Source organism: Miscanthus floridulus, chromosome 8 (assembly GCF_019320115.1).
Source record: "Miscanthus floridulus cultivar M001 chromosome 8, ASM1932011v1, whole genome shotgun sequence".
Classification (NCBI taxonomy): Eukaryota; Viridiplantae; Streptophyta; class Magnoliopsida; order Poales; family Poaceae; genus Miscanthus; species Miscanthus floridulus.
This window is the reverse complement of record NC_089587.1, coordinates 92,418,997-92,440,322: the sequence shown is the minus strand read 5'-3', so window position 1 is coordinate 92,440,322 and position 21,326 is coordinate 92,418,997. Positions and strand designations below refer to the sequence as shown.

At 44.1% G+C, this 21,326-nt stretch overlaps 2 protein-coding genes and 1 non-coding gene across 4 annotated transcripts; all 3 read right to left on the bottom strand.

The window, feature by feature from the left end:
- Positions 1 to 1,530: 1,530 nt before the first annotated feature.
- Positions 1,531 to 1,639, bottom strand: LOC136478621 (small nucleolar RNA R71). The gene has a single exon (XR_010764343.1). It is a non-coding gene; the product is annotated as a small nucleolar RNA R71 (small nucleolar RNA).
- Positions 1,640 to 8,615: 6,976 nt separating this feature from the next.
- On the bottom strand, positions 8,616 to 10,710 carry LOC136472936 (peptidyl-prolyl cis-trans isomerase FKBP16-3, chloroplastic-like). Its single transcript, XM_066470636.1, has 7 exons — positions 10,549 to 10,710; positions 10,136 to 10,437; positions 9,740 to 9,823; positions 9,591 to 9,640; positions 9,329 to 9,377; positions 8,982 to 9,056; positions 8,616 to 8,840 (listed from the first exon to the last, which is right to left on the bottom strand). The coding sequence occupies exons 1-7, from the start codon at positions 10,595 to 10,597 to the stop codon at positions 8,727 to 8,729; spliced, it is 723 nt and encodes a 240-aa protein (XP_066326733.1). The 5' UTR covers positions 10,598 to 10,710; the 3' UTR covers positions 8,616 to 8,726.
- A 1,640-nt stretch (positions 10,711 to 12,350) lies between these two features.
- Positions 12,351 to 14,513, bottom strand: LOC136472935 (putative magnesium transporter MRS2-D). Of its 2 annotated transcripts, none has more exons than XM_066470634.1 (6): positions 13,971 to 14,510; positions 13,756 to 13,863; positions 13,490 to 13,618; positions 13,266 to 13,408; positions 13,005 to 13,137; positions 12,351 to 12,875 (listed from the first exon to the last, which is right to left on the bottom strand). In XM_066470634.1, the coding sequence occupies exons 1-6, from the start codon at positions 14,463 to 14,465 to the stop codon at positions 12,594 to 12,596; spliced, it is 1,290 nt and encodes a 429-aa protein (XP_066326731.1). In that variant the 5' UTR covers positions 14,466 to 14,510; the 3' UTR covers positions 12,351 to 12,593. The 2 variants fall into 2 exon arrangements, with proteins under 2 accessions (XP_066326731.1, XP_066326732.1); XM_066470635.1 differs by having other exon boundaries at positions 12,802 to 12,930; positions 13,971 to 14,513.
- Between the last annotated feature and the right edge of the window lie 6,813 nt (positions 14,514 to 21,326).

Below are 21,326 nucleotides of genomic sequence, written 5' to 3'. Positions count from 1 at the left end.
CATCGTCTACTTTGATTATATGCTTAGTATAGTTAGATTATCATCATGTTCAAGCATAAGTTCATATAGCGCTCACTCCATGGATCTAGGGGTGAGTGGTCGACATTTATGTAAGCGTGGTGCTTATACGTTGTTTACCTACAAATGCACCCTATATTCTAGGCCATGTGGTAGATTGCAGATGTGACACTCACATTGAGTCCTTTGTAGTCCACTCCCCAAATATAGGACAACTAGGATCTAGTCATGAATGAAGACAAGCTCTATTCTTAATCTTCCTTAGTAATATCCCTTATGTGTAGATATGAAGTTGATCTTAACCATGATTACTAAATGTAATTGCTCTAATCAACGTATACTTGACTTGTAATTAAGAATGACTTTGGAATTATTCCTCTAATATTCTACTTAGTCATGCTAACGCCATAGAAAGGAGTACTCTGAGTGATCAATGATTAGTTATTACTTACCATTCATATACTTTTATCTCTTGATGTATCCCTGTTGTGAGTAGAAGTTTGGTTATGGTATATTTCTCCATCATGTGTATAAGTTATCAATATATTCCAACTGTCCATCCTTTCCTGTGGTAAAAAATATAAATAACGATACCTGGAATACTCCCAGGTAAAGTGCTATAATGGTATATTATCTGTGCGCTTGCATATCCTTTATATATATATTTTATCTAGTCACATGCAATATTAAAGTACTTCCTAGTGTCATTCTAGAAGTGGCACCAGGTAGTACCAACAAGTATTTCTGGCATCATCGCAAGGGATGACAACTTAGTAAAAGTGATACTAAGAAATGTCAACAACTTTAAGTGACTACTTAAACAAGTGACACTTTAATAAATACCAACAAGTATTTTTTGGCATCGTTGCCGGGGAAGGTAGCTAGACAAGAAGGAAATATTGATAAACTTACACTTACTGATGTGATCAAGATAAACCATTGACCTCTACTCAAATAGGATTACCCTTATTTTGTGTACTTTTATATCTTATGCAGGGTAATATATGACCAGTTTTGAACTTCCAACAAACTATGTTGAAGATTGAGAAGCATTGATGAGGAGAACTTGAGCCAAACTCAAGAAAGTCTCAGCTTTAGAATAAGAAGACAACCAGATAAGGTGAAGCTTAACACCTAATTTTGAAGCCATGGCTGACAAGACCCTTTGTGAGATCTCTACTCCAACTACGGCCAACATCTGTACTGGACCAGCGGTCAATGTCGGAGACAATAGCTTTGAACTCAAACCAGCTCTCATCAACATGGTATAAGCTAGCAAGTTTTGTGGAAAGGCACATGAAGATGTGAGTGCTCATCTCCAACACTTCCTAGAGATCTGCAACACTTTCATCATCAAAGGAGTTACCAGAGATGCCATATTACTTCGTCTCTTCCCATTCTCACTCTTGGAGAAGGCAAAGCAATGGTTCTACACCAACAATGATAGAAACACTACATGAGATAACTGCTCCACTGCCTTCCTAGCAAAGTTCTTTCTCACAGGCAAGACCAATGCTCTGCGTAGGAGAATTTCAAGCTTCCAACAGCAACATGATGAATCTATCCCTGAGGCATGGGAATGCTTTCAAGACTACATTTCAGAATGTCCTCATCATGGGGTGGAGAATTAGCTACTAATGTAGACTTTTTACCATGGGTTGACCAACAGTACCAGTGAGAACATGGATGCTGTTGCTAGAGGCGCTTTCCTATCACTCACAATCCTAGGTGCAATAGCTCTCGTAGAGAAGATGACCTCCAACCAAGGTTGGAATGAAGAACATCTTCAGACTCGTAAGAGAGGTGGGGGAATGCATCAACTCAAGGAGGTAGACATGTTGTCTACCAAGATGGGCTTGCTCATGAAGAAGCTCAAAGACCGAGCCACAAAGAAGCAAGAAGTCATGCATATTCATGATTCCCGCCTGACGTGTGAAGAGTGTGGAAACACTAGGCATTTAGGGAACAACTACCCTGAAATTCACAAGGATGTGAACTTTGTCAACAATGACTACTTTCGTCCTCAACAAAATAAAGGATGGAATCAGCAACAGATGTCGAACTACCAAGGTAACTATTAAGGTAATAATAATTTCAATAATCAACCTCCCTTGAGAGAATTGATCTCTGGCCAAGCTAAAATAATGGAGGGCTTATCTTGGAAGTTAGCTTCTAATGATATAATCCTAGAAAACATAAATAATAGACTGGATAACTTCTCCTTTACCATTAAAAACCATTATAGCTTTAATAAAATGATAGAATCACAAATAGCTCAGCTAGCGGCTTCTGTTCCTCCAACTGACAAAGGTAAGATTCTGGGGCAACCAGAAGATCTAGAAACTACAAATCTTGTCGATATTCACAATGTAGCATACTTCTACATGGAGCCATTGATAGGAAGGTGGATAGATTATTTCTTGCCTAAAAAGAAAGGTGATCTAGGAAGACCTATCATCCCCATAGCCATTGGACCTCATATATTTCAAGAAGCTATTTGTGACTTCGGAGCAAGTGTCAACATCATGCCTAAGGTAATTTATGATAAAATTAATGGAGATACTTTGTTGTACACAAATATGCGTTTGTAGCTTGCAGATCAGTCACTCTGCTACCCCAAGGGAATTCTTGAAGATGCCATTGTTCGAGTGGGATCATCGTATGTTCCCATAGACTTTGTGGTTTTGGAAACATGTGGAGAAGAAAGGGCACCCATTATCTTGGGCCGACCTTTCTTGAGCACCAGAAAAGCCATCATCTACGTGGACGGTGCCAAGATTTGCTTCATGATCAAGGATAAAAGGAGAAGTTTTCTTTCAAGAATTGTATCTTGCAATCTCCTAGATATCCACAAACACCATACCTACCCGAAGAGACAACACTGAACAAGAAGAAAAACAATCAGAGAAGAAGAGTCAGTCAACATGATCAATACACTCCGATCAGAGTGCAACCACCTCCTCGCCTTACCATTTCTGACTAAGAAGGACGATCTAGGCGTACCCATGATTGAGTGTACCATTGTACAAAGAATCTTCCACAACACCTTCTGTGATATTGGATCAAGTGCCAATATAATGTCCAAGGTAACGTATGAATACTTATTCAGTGATGAACCCTTGTTCCCTACATACATGTAATTGCAGATGGTGGACCAATCAATCCGATTTCTAGAGGAAATAGCTAAAGATGTCATAGTAAGAATACATGATCACTATGCCCATGCCGACTTCATGGTTCTAGATATGGGAGAAGAAGAAGATGATACACCCATCATCCTTGGAAGGCTATCCCTCAACACCACAAACACGATCATCTACGTCGGATCTGGACAAGTCCACTTTCAATTCCCTGGTGAAAAGGTATGCTGCTATTTTAATAGTTATACCACTTATGAACAATCAAACAAGACCCACTCTAGGAGGAGATGTCGATCATCCCAATGTTGGAAGAATCAATCCCCAAGGAATAGATGGGAAGAAGATGAAGAAGTTGTGAAAGATGAACCTACTCCATCTAAATCAAGTCCACAGACCAAGCAAGTGTGGAAGGAAAAGGTAACAACATCAGAATTACCACACAAGAGATGCAACCATCAAGGTCTCCATCTCTAAGACAGACAGATGCACCCAAAGAATAAACAAGGCTGGAGGTAGTCCTATCCGGAGGACTTAAAATTCCGAACCCTCGTCGGGAGGTAACATCGGTAGTTATCCATATTTACTTTCTCGCATTGCATAGATTATTTTTTACTTTAGCATATCTACTTTTCTACATGAGCATTGCATTTAAAAAAATAAAATAAAAATCTCATTATTACATTATAAAATCCCGAACCCCATGTGAATAATTTCTCAGAGTGTAAAAACCCATAAGAACATTCACTGTGGAGGCATAAAAATAAACAAAAATATTATGCATACATCTAGTTATATTGCATTATGCATAAAAATCCAAAAATATTAGATAAACATCCTGCTAAATCCTGCCAATACAAAAAAAATATTTCTAAACCTCAAGAACAACTAATCTCAGGACGGCTGACCACTAACCCCTTATCCTAATCCGCTCCACGAGTTTTGGTGTTCTTGTTGACATTTTGTAGGATGATACATAAGATCAAGAGCAAGTTCACCTGGTAAACTTCATCTCGTTCCACCAAGAGTGCACCCTCTGAGAGAAACCCAACTTCCTGATGGATGAGAAAGACATCTACCGGCAAAAAAACTGCTCTAAGAAAGACCATGACAACATCCAACTTGGGGAAAGAACATCCTCTATGTATCTAGATAAGTATTTCTTTCCCTTTTGTTATTAGTGAGTTTGCTTCATGCTAGTTAAAAAAAGAGATGCATAACAAACTAAAACAAAATAAAAATTTATCTTAGCTAGTTATATATATTAGTAATAAGGTGTGATCTTAAAAATAAAAACAAAATAAAAAGTGTGTGTCTAGTTTTCTGTTTTTAAGAGCTAAATAAAATAAATAGACTCTAAGGATAATCTCTTAAAATGAAAATGATGAATAGTTGCTCTGTTGTAATTCCTTTTAAGTACCTAGTTTTGAGCCTTTACTTCTCCTGAGTTTTGGATAAGACTGTTTTGACATAAGAATTTACTCTGAACTCGAAATTCATGGGTAGCATATGCTTGATCTAAGTCTAGGTAATTGATGGATATGATATGAGAAGGTCTAAGCTGTTGTTTATCTTGTTCCAAGTGATACTAAAGTTCTGGAGATTTCTTTTAAAAACATAAAAATGTTACATGATGAGCTTCTATATGACAAAGCTTGAATTCCTACCAAGAGCCATACATGATATTTAGATTAGAAAAACTTCCACTTATATGCTGCTTATTTTGTATTGAGTTTAGTCAAACTTTGTTGACCCTTATGAGAGGTTTATCATGCTCTTAAAATAAAGATAACATACACACCACCCACATATGCACTACTCCTACGCTAGGGGTAGGCACAAAAAACATGCCATTTCATCTAGATTCATCCAAAAAAATTTTACTCCTACACTAGGAGAGAACACTAAATATATGCTTGATAGGATTTTCCACCAAATAAATGCTCCAAGCTCTTGTTGTTATCTCTCCAAAATTTTGTTGCAGAAAAGAAGCATTAGGCTATGCAAAAGTTATTCATAAAAAATGGACAAGTGTCCGAGATATTGAAAACAATGGGTATTCAGATGCCTGCCTGAAAAAAAGAAAAAAGAAGAAGAGATGAATAAGATAGCCCATGTTATCTTGCAAAATTGTTTCTAAATTCCAAAAAGAGAGATATGTTTTCAAGGAGCATAGGAGAATTAGTTAGCCACATATATATATCCACCATATACATCTATACACATGCATATCTTGATTTGATTGTATGACTTAACTCTCTTTGGATCTGAGGTTTAACTTTACAATATATGTATTGCAAGTATGCTCTTTCATTCTATTTCCACTCCTATGAGCTCCACATAAGCCTTAGTTGTAGGAAAAAAGGCATAACATCACTATTGCCTTGGTGAGGATCCACAAATACCACATATATTGAGAGACTTGAGAGTGTCATACAATGGAACCTCTGAGTTTTATTTTGAAAACCTATAAAAACTCTAGAATAATAGTTGAGCAAAGAACTTAAGACATAGTGCTTAACTTAATCATTCTGTCTTTCAATTGCTCAAGACCCAAGTGAAGGCTAAGAAGCCCCATGGTTGAAGGTAATATGGGTAAGTTTGAAAGTCAGATCAGTTTATTCTAATTTAGAGGAGAATTCTTGTTTGAACACATGTGTACTTTTGAGGAGTGAAAATATCGATGCAACTCCTAATCCATTTGCTGAGTGTAGCATTGCCCAGCGACGAGCAAATGTTAAGCTTATGGGAGTTTGTTGATGGTAGTTAACAACCATTATAAACCGTTAATGTAACATGTATAAGGGCATGAATATAATCACCAACATAGGTTTAGGGGTTTAAACTAACAAATTTCATGAGTTTTGGTGAATCTGTGTTTTCAGCAGGGTTTATTCAGAAAACTGTCAAGGTGGACCTATATGTCAGAATGAATCACGCTTATTCATGACATAAACAACACTAGAAGGATCTAGAAGACATGAGAAGACACCACACTGTGGCGGAGGGCGAGAGGCCGCCAGGTGGGATCGGTCGGTCTCACCTATAGACCGGCCAGCCCCCTAGGCCCACCGCTTAGTCTCCTGTTGCTACATCGGTTCTCCACCACCTTCTAGGTTGCATCTACGCCATCCATTTAAGTTGGTTTGATCCGAGGGCTTAGGATTGATGCTCTGGCCTATATATACTAGCCCCTGCCACCCCCCTTGAGGCATCAAACCCTAATCAAGTCATTTGAGAAGACAAAAACCCTAATCATCCTTAGAGCTCCACTATATTCTAGGGCATAGCTAGCTAGGCTAGGTCTAGAGAGAGGCAAGCTTCGCTTGGATTCCTGATCATGTTAAGAGCGTGGCTTGGTATAGCTTTTGTACCCCTCTCCTTTGTAACTCTCATTACCTTTATATGTTTGCTACAATTGTTATGACATTGTTCTTCATATCATTCATGTTTCTAGTTATAATGTTCATCGTCTACTTTGATTATATGCTTAGTATAGTTAGATTATCATCATGTTCAAGCATATGTTCGTATAGCGCTCGCTCCATGGATCTAGGGGTGAGTGGTCGACATTGTGTAAACATGGTGCTTATACGTTGTTTACCTACGGATGCACCCTATATTTTAGGCCATGTGGTAGATCGCGGATGTGACACTCTCGTTGAGTCCTTTGTAGTCCACTCCCCAAATATAGGACAAGTAGGATATAGTTACGAAGGAAGACAAGCTATGTTCTTAATCTTTCTTAGTAATATCCCTTATTTATAGATATGAAGTTGATCTTAACCATGATTACTAAGTGTAATTGCACTATTCAACGTATACTTGACTTGTAATTAAGAATAACTTAGGACTTATTCCTCTAATATTCTACTTAGCCATGCTAATGCCATATAAAGGAGTACTCTGAGTGATCAATGATTAGTTATTACTTACCATTCATATACTTTTATCTCTTGACCTATTCCTGTTGTGAGTAGAAGTTTGGTTATGGTATATTTCTCCATCATGTGTATAAGTTATCAATATATTCTAACTGCCCATCCTTCCCTGTGGTAAAAAATATAAATAACGATACCTGGAATACTGCCGGGTAAAGTGCTATAATGGTATATTATCTGTGCACTTGCAGATCCTTTATATATATATTTTACCTAGTCACATACAATATTAAAGTACTTCTTAGTGTCATTCTAGAAGTGGCACTAGGTAGTACCAACAAGCATTTCTAGCATCATTGCTAGGGATGACAACTTAGTAAAAGTGATGCTAAGAAATGTCAACAACTTTAAGTGACTACTTAAACAAGTGACATGTTAATAAATACCAACAGAGGCCATAAGAAAAGGCGGCATGGACATGTGATGAGATGCTCAAACCGTTTAGGTTTTTCATCCGAGGAGTCATCACTTACATTACTTTTGTTACCCATGGCCATAAAGCATGTTGTTGATGACTTAGTGAAGAGGCTTGGCTTGGAAGAGTGGGTGGCAAAGTTCTTTCTTGACTCATCACTAGAACTTGAGCTTGTATCTTCACCACTCGTCCATTCATGAATTACTAGCAAGGGCTCTTGCCTCTTCCTTGGCTTCATCTCCCTGACTCCCTCTTCTTGAGGCCAAACCTTCTACCCACAATGATGATGGAGTATCCCATTTTTCTAAATCGCCCGTACATGATAGGCTATTTCTTTGGCTTGGGATCGGACACTAGGGTAGTCATCTTCACTTACGATCTTGAGGTATGTGGATTTTGAATTTAGGGTTGTAAAACAAGAACCCATATGAGGAAACTGAACCCCATCTCATCTCAGTACTTTTACACTTTAGCCCCTGTATTACATCATATTTATAAATACACACACCGACATCTGAACATTCAAAATCCTTGTAACCAAGTTATGACACCTAGTTAAATTTGTTACCCAGTTCTGCTAAAAGGGACATTCTTTTTCTTTGAGAGAGAGAAATGTGGCAGGGTTTGTGCCGGCCTAAACAAGTTAAGAGGCATTCAATCGGTTGTGCTTAGAACGTAGGCAACTATTTGTTGTTTCATGTGTACAATATTATACATATATGGGTATTGGTATTTTAGTGGGTATCTATATCTTCCTAAAATCAAATCTGTTGCCATCTTTTTATTGGTGATTCCTCAAACTTAGGAATGGTTCCTTGACAACTATTAGACCTGTTAAAAAAGTGCGACCCTATTGGTTTCTTTTGTGCTCGACTTATGTTTTTTTTAGGTATTTGTTTCTCATTAGCTTTTGGCAAACACCTTCATTTAAAGTTTGAATAACCATTTGCCTTTGTATTCGTTTTGAATGTTCAATTTTTGGATACCCAGCACACCACCTTGGTTGATATGAATGCTCCATTTGGCCAATATGTATTTTTTAATCATTCTGCTAGAAAAATCGAGATCTAAAACGCTCCAATTCTTGATAGTTTGCTATGCCCATAACACAGATATACTTGCATAGATTTTATAGCCGGAAAGAATTGTTGCTCTAGATGTACAGTATGTTGCTCTTGAAGTATACAAAAAAGATGACTGTTGCCACGAATGCTTTCACTCATCATCTAGACCTGGTATGTACAGTAAATTGACGTCGAAAACGACAGGGCTGCTCGGGGGTACTCGTGGCCTTCCAGGAGCTGAAGTAAGACCCTTAGGAAATGCTAACTGTTCATAATCAAGAAAAGGAAATCATCACTGTCCTGTTCAAATCTTTAGAACAAGAAGTTCTTCAGATTGCTATCTTGTCTGCCTTCATTTTCAACTATACATAGGAGTGGTTGATTAGTTGAGTTTTATCATGCTTACTGGCCCAGGTATGTACAGCCGACGTAGTCCTCCAACCTTCATTGACAAAATCCCCTCATCAAGCCCCTTGATCACCTAATGTTGCCAAATATATATGAGTTTGTAAACGAAGAAAAGAAAAGAAACACATCTCAAAACTTTCTACTTGGAAGTTGAAAATAAGTCTTTCAGTTTTTTCTTGATTTTGGCAATGTATTTAGTCTACTGATGCATTGATAAAGGTGAAGCTGAATACTGTAGACATCAGTGGTTTTATATTCAAATCAATTTATCGATGAATCACTAACTCCAGTTCTGTGATATATTTTGGAACATGGACACCAGCCGAACATGGAGAAATTTTATACCTGTCCTGATCCAACACGGAATATGTAGGGCTGACCTTTCTCCAGTGAACTGCACAAAGCAGCAAAGCGCAATAAGAACTAGAATGGCTTCCGCCCCCGAGGCCCAATAAACAAAATGCTCAAATAACAAATTCTAAGTTTGCAAATCCTGATTTGTGAACAGGTCATCAGATATAATTAGTTCTGTTGTGTTTTGTAAACAAAGTACAGATAAAAGCCAGCTCTCTAACTGAATGTCAGACATCATCTATCCAAATCCCACCTGTCGAATATCTGCCCAGTTGGCACCATAGCAACATAATTTGCTGCAACCTACGTGGCAAGAAGTGGAATCATGTAATAGGATATGGCTAGTAAAAACAGCAAAAAAGAAAACATATTTGAGAACATCATGATCACTTGATCAGCAACCTGGAAACCAATGGGTGGGCTTGGCCCTTCGCCCACTTTGATATCCTTGTACTGCAGTCCGGATTCCGTAGTTACCATAGGCACCTGGATATCATTAGGTAACTCAAATTTAGCATTTGACTCACTATATGTTCTTTGGAACAAGGCATGTCTCTCCATACTGATGGGGTGATCATATCTCAAATTTCAGTTATGCATTGCTCTAGAAAAGTATATTGCTGAATATGTTGACTGTTAAGACCTCAATTGCGCAAAATTAGAAGAATTACTAACTGATCAGGCAGCTATCCAATTTTCTGAAACCAGCAGCTATTAGTGCATTATGTCCTTTCACCAGTCAACTGAAAAACACCGAGTATAAACCAAGAATAATATACGCACAGAGACTCAACCAACATTTTCGAGCTCGCTTTCGCAGGTGGCGTCGCAGAGCTTGGGCTTCTCCTCCGGCGGCAACCCGGCGGCGACGGCATCAAACGCTGCCAGCCCCAAGGCAGAGGCTCCCAGGGCCACTCCTACCAGCCCCCTCCGGGTACTGCTGCTGCCACCGATCAAGAAATCGTCAGCCGCCCCGCATTGCTCCGCGCTTCCAACGGCGGCAGCCTTGCAGCAGCACGGCGCCTCTGAGCTCAGCGCCCTGCTTCTGAACGCGCTGCCGCCGCGAAGCCACGCCGTCGAGGCCGAGGCATGTCTCGGCCCTGTGGACAAGCAGAACATTCATCAGACATTCAGGCACGGACGGACAAGTGGGCTGAGATGAGATTGCAAGAAAAGAAGTGAGCTGTAAGTGGGGGGCCGAGCGAGGATACCTGAGGGGAGGAGGAGCGGCGAGGCAGAGGAGGACGTTGCTGCAGCCATGGACCGCAGGAAGAGGGAGACGGCAGAGGAAGGCGGTGGGACGACAATGGAAGAGGAGGTCTGTCAAAAGTGGATAGAGAGTTGGCGGTCTCCACCACTCGCTGCCTACCAACTGCCAAGCGTCAAGCGTGGCGACCAGAATCTGTCGTTGGTCTCCGTCCATGCCCATGCCAGTGCCAGCACGGTTGTCTGACGCTGATATCAGCCTGAAGCTGAATTCTACTTTCTCGCCGTCTCATAAAAAGTATCATTTTCAATTTCAGAAAAAACAAATATTTTTAACTTTAACCAAATATATATAAATATTCATATTTCTAATACATATCGTAAAATGAATTGCTAAATATATTCTCACTAATCACTATAAACTTATTTCGAATATTGCTAATATTTTTAAAATATAATCAAACTTACGAATTAGGACGGAGGGAGTAGACGTTGGCCCCGTTCGCGTGCTATTAAATCCGGCTTGATCCGTTTTTTTTCATCTAGAATAATGTTTTTCTCTCACAAATTCTTTCAAATTTCTCTAGAATTCCTCCAAGCGAACGGGGCCGTTAGGGCCCTTCTCGACAATCATGACATACCTATCTTAGTGTCACTGGCTCACTGCTTCATATGTAATTGTTTTAAAAAATTCACATCTAAAAAAAGTAGTATACATGAGGTTCACCCTCATCTAAAAAAAAGTTTGTCCCTCTATACGTACTCTCATAAAAGTATCTCTCGACTTTCTTGTCCGTCACATGCTTTTTTGCGCCATGTGGCCGTTCGCCCGCCCCACTCTACATCGCCGTCGCAGCCATCTCTCCATGCGCGCCCCCATCCTACGCCACACTGCCCCACTACGCCTTGCCGCCGAGGCCATCCCTCGCCACACTACGCCCATGCCGGTTCGCCGTTGCGGGCATCCCCCGCCGCGCCCTACTCTGCGCTCGCCCGTTGTGGCCACGACGTGCACTGCGTCACCAGGTGAAGGTCGTCAGCGGCTAGGACAACGTCTCCCACGATCGACCAAAGACACCACGACAAGAAGAAACACATGTTGCAAACTTATGTTTCAAGTGTTTCTAATGTTTCAGAGATATGTTGCATGTGTTTCATGCGGATGTTGCGAAAGTAGATCAAGATATTATATATGTTGCAATGGTTGCATATGCATGTTGTGAGCTTATGTTCCCAATGTTTCATATGTTTTTCTAGACGTATGTTGCAAGTGTGTTTATTTGGATGTTGCATATGTTTCACACTTATGTTGCAAGTGTTTTATCTGGATGTTTCGTATGTTTTACAATTGTTTTTAAGTGTTTTTTTTCAGGTATTTTTGTAAGTATTTCAGATGCATGTTTCAAGTGTTTCATCTACCTTCAGACATATATTGCAAGTGTTACATCTGGATGTTATAAAAGTAGGTTGAGTGTTGCATCTTCCTCCTCGCTTTTTGTTGTCTCGCCTCGATATCTCCTCCTCCTCCGGCGCCGGGCTAGGCATCCGCTGCCCTCTCCCTCTTCTTGATGCTGGTAATGTTTGGGGTGGCACGGGTCCACGTGGGCACGCGAAAATGGTCTGCATGCGCGGGCGTCCGGACGCTAGCAAGCCTGTACTACTACTACGCACAAATATTTGTCGTAAATCTGAAATTTCAAACACGAGGAATCCTCAAAGAAGAATTCAAAACACAAGGTTAATTTGTATGAAAAAAAATTACGAATTCCAGAATAGGAACAGAACGACTGGAAAACTAACAGACGCTTGCCCAAGTTTTCTCCTTGACATGTTCAGAGAGAGGGGTCCACCTGACGGTGCACCGCACGTTATTCTGCCAATTTTTCACCACAACATTCTGCAAGTTCAACTTAATCATACACTGATCAAGGCGCACATCCTTGCATTGTACGTATTCATCTCCAGAACTCAACTTATCTGCACAAATTAAACACCTCAAACAGAGCACGCTGTGCAGCTCAGAGCTCACACTGAAGAAGAGCGGAGCTGGTCACCGCAGTATCCCGTTCTTCCAGTAGTAGAACATGGCGACGACGAACAGCGTGGCCGCGCCGGCGACCGTGCCGCCGACAGCCTCCCAGAAGACGTTGAAGTCGGTGATCCTGAAGAGCGCGATGTGGATGTTCATGCCGAAGACTGCCGTGACGACGACGGCGCTGGTGATCAGGAGCGTGGCCGTGGACAGCACCACCCCCATCTGGAGCAGCTGGTTCTGCTTGTCGTCCAGCATGATGTTGATGTAGTCCTCCGTGTCCTCCACGTACTCCCGCAGCTTCAAATATTTCAGTTCAAACCAATCCATGAATGAACCAAGAAATTAAGCGTTTCTTCAGCGCACGGCATGGATTGAACACATCGATTGATCTGAGTTCTGAGACGAGGGACAGGAGAATGTACGTACAGTTGAGAGCTTGTTCAGGGTGCCGTCGATCTGCACGAAGTAGGCCTCCAGCAAGCTCTCGAGCTCGTCGATCTTCGGCATGAAGGCCATGGATCCTTGGTCTTCTTTCTCTGCTTCTGCTTCGTCGTCATCCCTGCGCGTTCATCATGAAAAACAATGTCCTAGCTTGGATCGTTAATTCGCAAAAACGCTAATGATTTCGTGGATGGAAATGATAGCTTGTGCTGAAGCTCCACTGATCACAAATTGAGAATTCAGTACCCATCTTCATCGATTTCGACCAGCCCTGTCCCGATATCAAATCTCGACGACTGACTAGCTGCTTGGAATGCGGCCTTCTCCGACAGGTGCATCGCTGCCATGTCATCATCGTCATCTAGGAGATGCTCTAGTTCATCCCTGACCTGGTGGTAGTCAAATCATAAGTACAGTACGTCCTTCGTTATGAACTCCTAAATGCTCTTAAATTAATAGCACATCGTTACCTTATGAACTCCCCCAGAAATGGCAACTAATCGGCTCTTTATTTGCCGTACGTGCTCAAGATTGAGAGTGCTGATTCTTGAGGTAAGTGCATCTAACGCTGGGTATGCCTCTTTCTCTAGCATCGATGTCTGATAAAATATATGCACAGTATAGGAAGCAAAGATTTTAGTGAACAGGTTATATATGATGTTCATACGCAATTCAGCACTGCTGCCATAACCAGAGCATCGAAAATTAAACCCAGCAGTTCGTAGCAGATATGGACCTCATGTTCAAGTGACTTGCACGCGTACTCAAGGCACACCTCCAGCGCCCTGAACTCGAACGGCAGCACCTTGCCGCCGCCGCTGCTCGGCGGCGAGACGCCCCCGTCCTTCAACCCGGCCAAAAGATGAGATCTTGCGTAAGCAAAATCAGTCTAACAAAGCCAAACGGATCGGATTCGGACGGAGAAAAGCAAGAGAAACAGAGACGACAGACCGAGACAGCGCGCGATGGCGCGGGCGAGGCGGTGGGGGCGGCGGCGAGCCGCTCGCGGAGCTCGGCGACGAGCGGCACGACGGAGGGGTCACGCGGCCCGGGGACCAGCACCTCGGACGCGGTGATGACGGCGCGGACGCGGTCCAGGTTGACGACGACGGCGCGGTCCCGGGCCATGACGCTGGACGGGTGCGACAGCGCCGGGTCCAGCGCGCGGAGGTCGCGAGCCGACAGCCCCGTCCGCCGCACTAGCTGGTGCTTCCCGATGGCCTCCGCCCGCCACTGGCCCGAGGCTGACACCGCCGCCCACTCCCCCGCCGCGGCGCCCGTCGCCGCGTGCCTCCGCCGCGGTGCCGTGGCCGTGGCCGTGGCCATGGAGGTGGAGGGCTCTTCCTGGCGCGGGTGGCATCCGGGTCGGCGTGCCCGTGGCGAAGCTTTACTTGTGCGCGCGTCGTGTGCGCTGCCCCGTAGCGTGGCTTGCGGAGGCGGCAGCATGCGGGGGAGTGGCCATACGGACGAGGCCGCCAGGGAACAAAGAAGTCATGAACAACGGTGGAACTGCGGTTAAGGTCAACGGATCATTGTGCCATGTGGGTCCCACCGGGTTTAATCCCGCGTGCCGGCGTGCGCTGCTGACGGGCTTGTGTTGTTCAATCTTCAATGGGCTGCCTGAATTAGCTCAGGCCGCGACTGTTGAGAAGCCAGATTTTTTAGCATCGGTGCATGGGAGTATGGGACTCGTAGTTGAGTCAAAAGCACCACAATTGTGCGATAAAGCTGAGCTTGATTCGAGGTAAGTGCTACCTTGCATAGACTTATCCACTCCGTCCTAAAATATAAGGGGTAACCACTTCTATTTCAAAGCCCAAAAAATATATTTAATTGTCTCTCTTAACACTAATATTACTGTATTAATGTATATATGTCTAGAGAGAAAGTAGTTACGCCTTATATATTAAGATGGGGGAGTAATCCTCAAGGTTGATGCCTTGCCTGAGGCATCCACGTTCACCTCAACGCTATTCGGAGTGCTTGCCACCGACGTATTTGCGTAGTGCTACCCAGTGGGTCATTGCCCCTACCCGAACTACCAATGTGCTTAATTAATTTTTTTTTTTTTTGGAATCAATGGGTTTCACCCATACCCACCTCACCCGTGTATTGATTTTTTTTTTTTTTTTTTTTTGCAGTTTGGATGAGATTAAGATTGATGTATTGGGCAGGTTGTAAAATCATGAACATTCTGATCCAGGGTGATGTTCTAAGATTGTGCCCTCCTCGTGACCAAGACGATGCTTGGCAAGCCCAATGTCGTAACGGCTCAGGGATGTAACATATCGGACAACTACTCAGATTTTGTTTTCTAGGGTTGGACAATGAAGAAGACGTTGCTCGGGCACAACTTCAACGAAGTGTCGATTGGGAAAGTGGAATGCCACAATTCAGGAAATATTTTTTTGCCTTTAAGGGCATATGCCACCTGCTCATCACTATTGAATGTGCATGGAGGCACATGCCCTTTAATGCACAATTTTACTTTTGTCATAGTTTCGATCCTTGACACCATCTAGTACGGCAAGTACCAAAACACGAGGATCGGTGCGGACATGAAAAGGCACGTCAACCGGACAGAGTTTCATGTCATCAACGATGCTACTATGGCAGCAAATTGCACAACCGACAACTTCATCCATGACAACAAGTGGCTTCTAGAATTGGCAATCACCTACACTCACGGCCTCAACTATACATCATCTCTTCCCCTCGTTTCACATCATCTCTTCCCTTCGTTTCACATAGTATCTTCCTTCAGTCTCCCTTTTTTTGTTTTCTCTACCATTTAGGTTTTTTTATTATTGCCTTAGCTCATTCTCTCTCCAATGCTTGGACTTGCCATCATCTTATCATTCTAATAAGAATACAAAAGCCCATAGAAGAACCGTCATGGCCTCACCAACTTCATAATCATTCGATTCCAATCATTAAATGGGCTATGGAACACTGAATAACTAGCACTTCACGTTAATTGCACACTTAGTTACATGCAACTGCGTAGAAAGCAAAATACTACTCCTATACTAGCTGGTACTAGTTGACGAGCATATGAGACCTTCGAATACAACCTTTGATTATAAGGTGAGCTCGTTCCTACATTTGCATTATGATTTTTGGTATAATTCACTTGGTTACACATGTACATGTCATTATTTGTTTGTAGGTACAAATGTGTCTCAAAGTTCAAGTCCATCAAAGTTGGCCCGACAATACTTCATTGGGAAGGCCATAACTCATCCATTCGAAGTACGATTGAGGTCAATGAGCACTTGATGGAAAGCTTGTTTGATAAGCTTTCAAATAGATCTAGTCCCACGTCAATATCATGTCAGCAAGGCCTCCAAATCATCAATAAATTCTATCATTGTTTCTGTCGGGAGCTACATCATCATCATGAGCTTGTTATTCATCCTTGGGACCCTGGCTCAAGTGGAAGCACGCCCCAAGGAGATGGAGAACTCACCAAGGAAGCCCTTGGACGTCCTCCTCCTTAGCCACCTCCTTAGGAGGCCAGCAATGGCGTCCAAGCCAAACTGGAGGCCAAGTCCGCCTCGAGTTCGAGTCTACCTCGGCCTTCAGGACTAGTCTGCAATAAAACAGACGCCTAGGACGCATCCGGACTCTGTTTTCGATGATACACATATGGATGGAAAGATAATTTCATAAGCTAACCAATGGCTTTGGTTTGAGGTTCAAATTCCCCCAAAGTTAATAGGAATCGTCGAAACAATTAGCGGACAGAATCTGTCAGGTGTTGCGCCACCGCTTTTGGTCTGTTGGGCCGTGTATCATCTTTGAGCCCGTTAGGGGGCGCGTCTAGGGGGAGCGACGATCCTTAGACCTTATATTCAGCTGCTGCCGTCATCATGAGGGTTTGGGTTTTGCTTTAGATTAATCTATCTTTGAACAGTCACCGTTATCGATTTGTGAAACCCTACATTGAGATCTTAATCATACATCTACAAATTGTCACTTCACTTGAGTTGCATTTTATCTTATTCTTGCTTGTGTTCTTCAATTCGTAATAGGAATTAGCCTTCTTAGTGAGGTCAACCGAATTGTGACACGGTTGATAACCAGAGGAGACGTGGTGCTAAGGTTGCAGGGTCCGAGTCTTTGTGATCTGAAACCGGATTGGTGTGTCAATCTTCACCAATTCGATAGTTATCTTGAACCTAACAAAAGATCGGGAATCACGACCCCATCACTAGTAGATTGATCCGACGATATTCGGATCGATAATGATACATACCAGACGTCTGGATGGACAGACACCTCCGTCTGCTTATTTCCGCACCCGCTCATTCCTCCCACGTCCCTTCCTCTCACCGCGGCATCTCCACACCCACCGCACCCACGCCGCAATGTTCCTCTGCCGAGCAGCGCCCCCGCCCCCACCTCCACCCCCACGCGCGTCGCACAAACCGCGCACCTCGTTGCCTCCCTCTCCTTCTATGGGGGTATAACCCCCGATACCAGCGGGGTTGTACATGGGCTGAGCCGCTAGGGGAGGTCTAGCCCACAAGATTGTGCATGGGCCACGCCACTAGTGGAGACCTGGCCTACAAGACTGCACCGTGCGAGGCATGACAAAGGTCGGCGTGCCTCGCAAGACTATGTGAAGATCTTTAGTGATCTAGGAAACCTGCTCGGATATACCAGATCCCATAATATCTGTAAATTACTATCTTGTAAAACCAATCAGGGTAGAAACAACCGATCTATAACCCTATCCCCGAGCTATATAAGGCGGGTAGGGACCCCCCTCATTTTCATCTGATCATATGCAATACAATCTGCAAAGACACAGGACGTAGGGTATTACGTCAAGCTGACGGCCCGAACCTATCTAATCGTTGTCTCTTGCGTTCTGTGTCACCATGTGGCTCCCTCATGCGCACCTCCACCGATTCATCTACTACTGTGGGCATACCCCTCGGTAGACTGCCGGACATATTTCATCGACACCTTCCTCCTGCTCTAGCGTGGCATCGTCCCCGGCATGAGCACGAGCTCTAATCCATGTGGCCACCCCAGGCTGAAAGGTCCTAATGGCTAGAGGGGGGGTGAATAGCCTAATAAAATTTCTACAACAACACTTAACCAAATGGTTAGACAATTATGAGGCGAAGCGAGTGTTGCACTAGCCTACTTAAAATGCAAGCCACCTACCACAATTCTAGTTTAGATAGTGTCAATTCACACAAGAGCAATGACACTACCCTATGTTAGTGTGCTCTCAAAGGCTAACTAAAGAGCCACACCAACCAAGCATGTAAGCTCTCACAACTAGCTACACTAAAGAGCTTGTCAACTAGTTTGCGGTAAAGTAAAGAGAGTGATCAAGAGGGTTATACCGCCGTATAGATGAATGAACCAATCAATCACGAAGATGAATAACAATGATGACCAATCACCTCGGAATCAATGATGAAGACAATGATTTTTTACCGAGGTTCACTTGCTTGCCGGCAAGCTAGTCCTCGTTGTGGCGATTCACTCACTTGGAGGTTCACGCGCTAATTGGCTTCACACGCCAAACCCTCAATAGGGTGCCGCACAACCAACACAAGATGAGGATCACACAAGCCACGAGCAATCCACTAGAGTACCTTTTGGCGCTCCGCCGGGGAAAGGTCAAGAACCCCTCACAATCACCACGATCGGAGCCGGAGACAATCACCACCTCCGCTCGACGATCCTCGCTGCTCTAAGTCGTCTAGGTGGCGGCAACCACCAAGAGTAACAAGCGAAATCCGCAGCGAAACACGATCACTAAGTGTCTCTAGATGCAATCACTCAAGCAATGCACTTGGATCACTCCCAATCTCACTATGATGATGAATCAATGATGTAGATGAGTGGGAGTCCTTTGGCTAGGCTCACAGGGTTGCTATGTCAATGAAAATGTGCAAGAGACTACCCTTGAGCCGGCCATGGGGCTATAAATAGAGCCCCCATCAAATAGAGCCGTTATACCCCTTTACTGGGCAAAACGCGCTCTGACCGGACGCTCCGGTCAAACTGACCGGACGCTGGCCCTCAGCGTCCGGTCGCCCGATGGACGCCACGCGTCACCAGCTTCAAACGCTGTTCGTCAGATTCCAACGGCTACGAAGCTGACCGGACGCTCCGGTCAAAACTGACCGGACGCTGAAGCCCCAGCATCTGGTCGTTTCCAGTAAGCTCCCCGAGACATGTTTTTTCGACCGGACGCGTCCGGTCCACCTTGACCGGACGCAGCCAGCGTCCGGTGCTCAACCCTAGCCTACTGTGCCGTCTGACAGCTCGACCGGACGCAGCCTTTCAGCGTCCGGTCGCTGAGTGACCCAGCGTCCGGTCAGTAGACCGACGCCAGCATCATTTCGACCAACTCCATTTCAACTCTAACTTCTTCACCCTTGCTCCAATGTGCCAACCACCAAGAATTTTGCATCCGGCGCAATAGAAAATAGGCATTTCATTTTTCCAAAAGCGCCGAATCCCGCCTCGCAAGCTCGGCGGGAGGGAGAGAGGGACCCAAACCCATCTCAACCCTGCAAACACCTTGTGCACATGTGTTAGCATATTTTCACAAATATTTTCAAGGGTGTTAGCACTCCACTAGATCCTAAATGCATATGCAATGAGTTAGAGCATCTAGTGGCACTTTGATAACCGCATTCCGATACGAGTTTCACCCCTCTTAATAGTACGGCTATCAAACCTAAATGTGATCACACTCTCTAAGTGTCTTGATCACCAAAACAAAATAGCTCCTATGGTTTATACCTTTGCCTTGAGCTTTTTGTTTTTCTCTTTCTTCATTTCAAGTTTAAGCCCTTGATCATCGCCATGCCATCACCATTGTCATGCTATGATCTTCATTAGCTTCTTCTACTTGAAGTGTGCTACCTATGTCATGATCACTTGATAAACTAGGTTAGCACTTAGGGTTTCATCAATTCACCAAAACCAAACTAGAGCTTTCACAGGCGACCCCTTTCTCTTCTTTGGCCAGCCACCCCATCCTCAACAACGGTGTGGGAACGGGCACGACCCTAGAGGCGGCCCTAGCATGGGCGTGCGGCCCTGCTTTGGCACCGAGAGCCCCCAATGCCCGTATATCTGGCGGCCATGTCATTCCCTGCGTCAGGCTCTCTCCCCCCCCATGTTGCAATTGTATGTTTTAATTGTTTCAGATGTTTCAGAAGTATGTTACAGTTGAATCATATGGAGTTGCAAAAATAGATCGGGTATGTTCCACATGTTGCATATGTTGCAATTGTTTTCAAAGGCATGTTGCAATAGTATGTTTCGAGTGTTCAGATGTTTCAGGGTATGTTTCATCTGTGTTTTCTAGACGCATGTTGCAATTGTGTTTATCTGGATGTTACATGTGTTTTATTCGGATGTTGTGTATGGGTTGCAATGGTTTTCAAGTGTGTTTCAGGTGTGTTTTTCAAGTGTTTCATAAGCATGTTTCAAGTGTTCCAACTGCCTTCAGACGTATGTTGTAACCGTTGTATTTGGATGTTTCAAAAGTAGATCTGGTGTTGCATCTCTCCTCCTCCCATCTTTTGGTGCATCGTCTCTCTTGGAGCTGGCAGAGCATCCATACGAATGAGTGATGGGCGATGGGCGTGAGACGAGGGAGCTGCGTGTGTCGAGCGCAAGCGAGGGAGCTCCATACGGACGGACGCTGCCTCTTGAGCGGGATGGGCGCTGGGTGGAGGGGCTGCGTACGTCGTGGTTTGGGAGGAGGGGCGCAGGCGCATGGTGACGTGGGCGCGGGGGGTGGTCACTCTCCTGTTGTGCTGGTGCAACCTACGTGAGGGGGCGTGGAGGTTGCGTTGAATGGGAGCCACGTCTAGACGTAGGCCCAGGGCTAGACGCCCGAGCGCTAGGCTTGCCATATTCAGATAACTAACACCTCACGATAGATGAATTATAGCTGTCCAGTTCTGGGATTCACAGAGACTGATTGCATGGCATGAACAAACCATGTAGGCAATCCAAATACGTACAATACAATGTAAGCACAATTTGAGTGTCCAATTTCATGCATGCCTTCTTAACAACATCACATGCGACCACACAATCGATCGATCCATGGTGACATACTAATTAAACCCTAATTATCGACACCTCTAGACGGCGATGATGCGGCGCTGGTCCTTGCGCATGGACACGAGGAACACCGTCGCCTCGGACTGCCCCTGCACGTCCATGAAGTAACGCCGCATGCCTGTGCCCGCGTCAAAGAAGCTCTCGCCATCCAGCACGCGCGGCGCGGCACCACTGCCACCGCCGCCCCTCGCC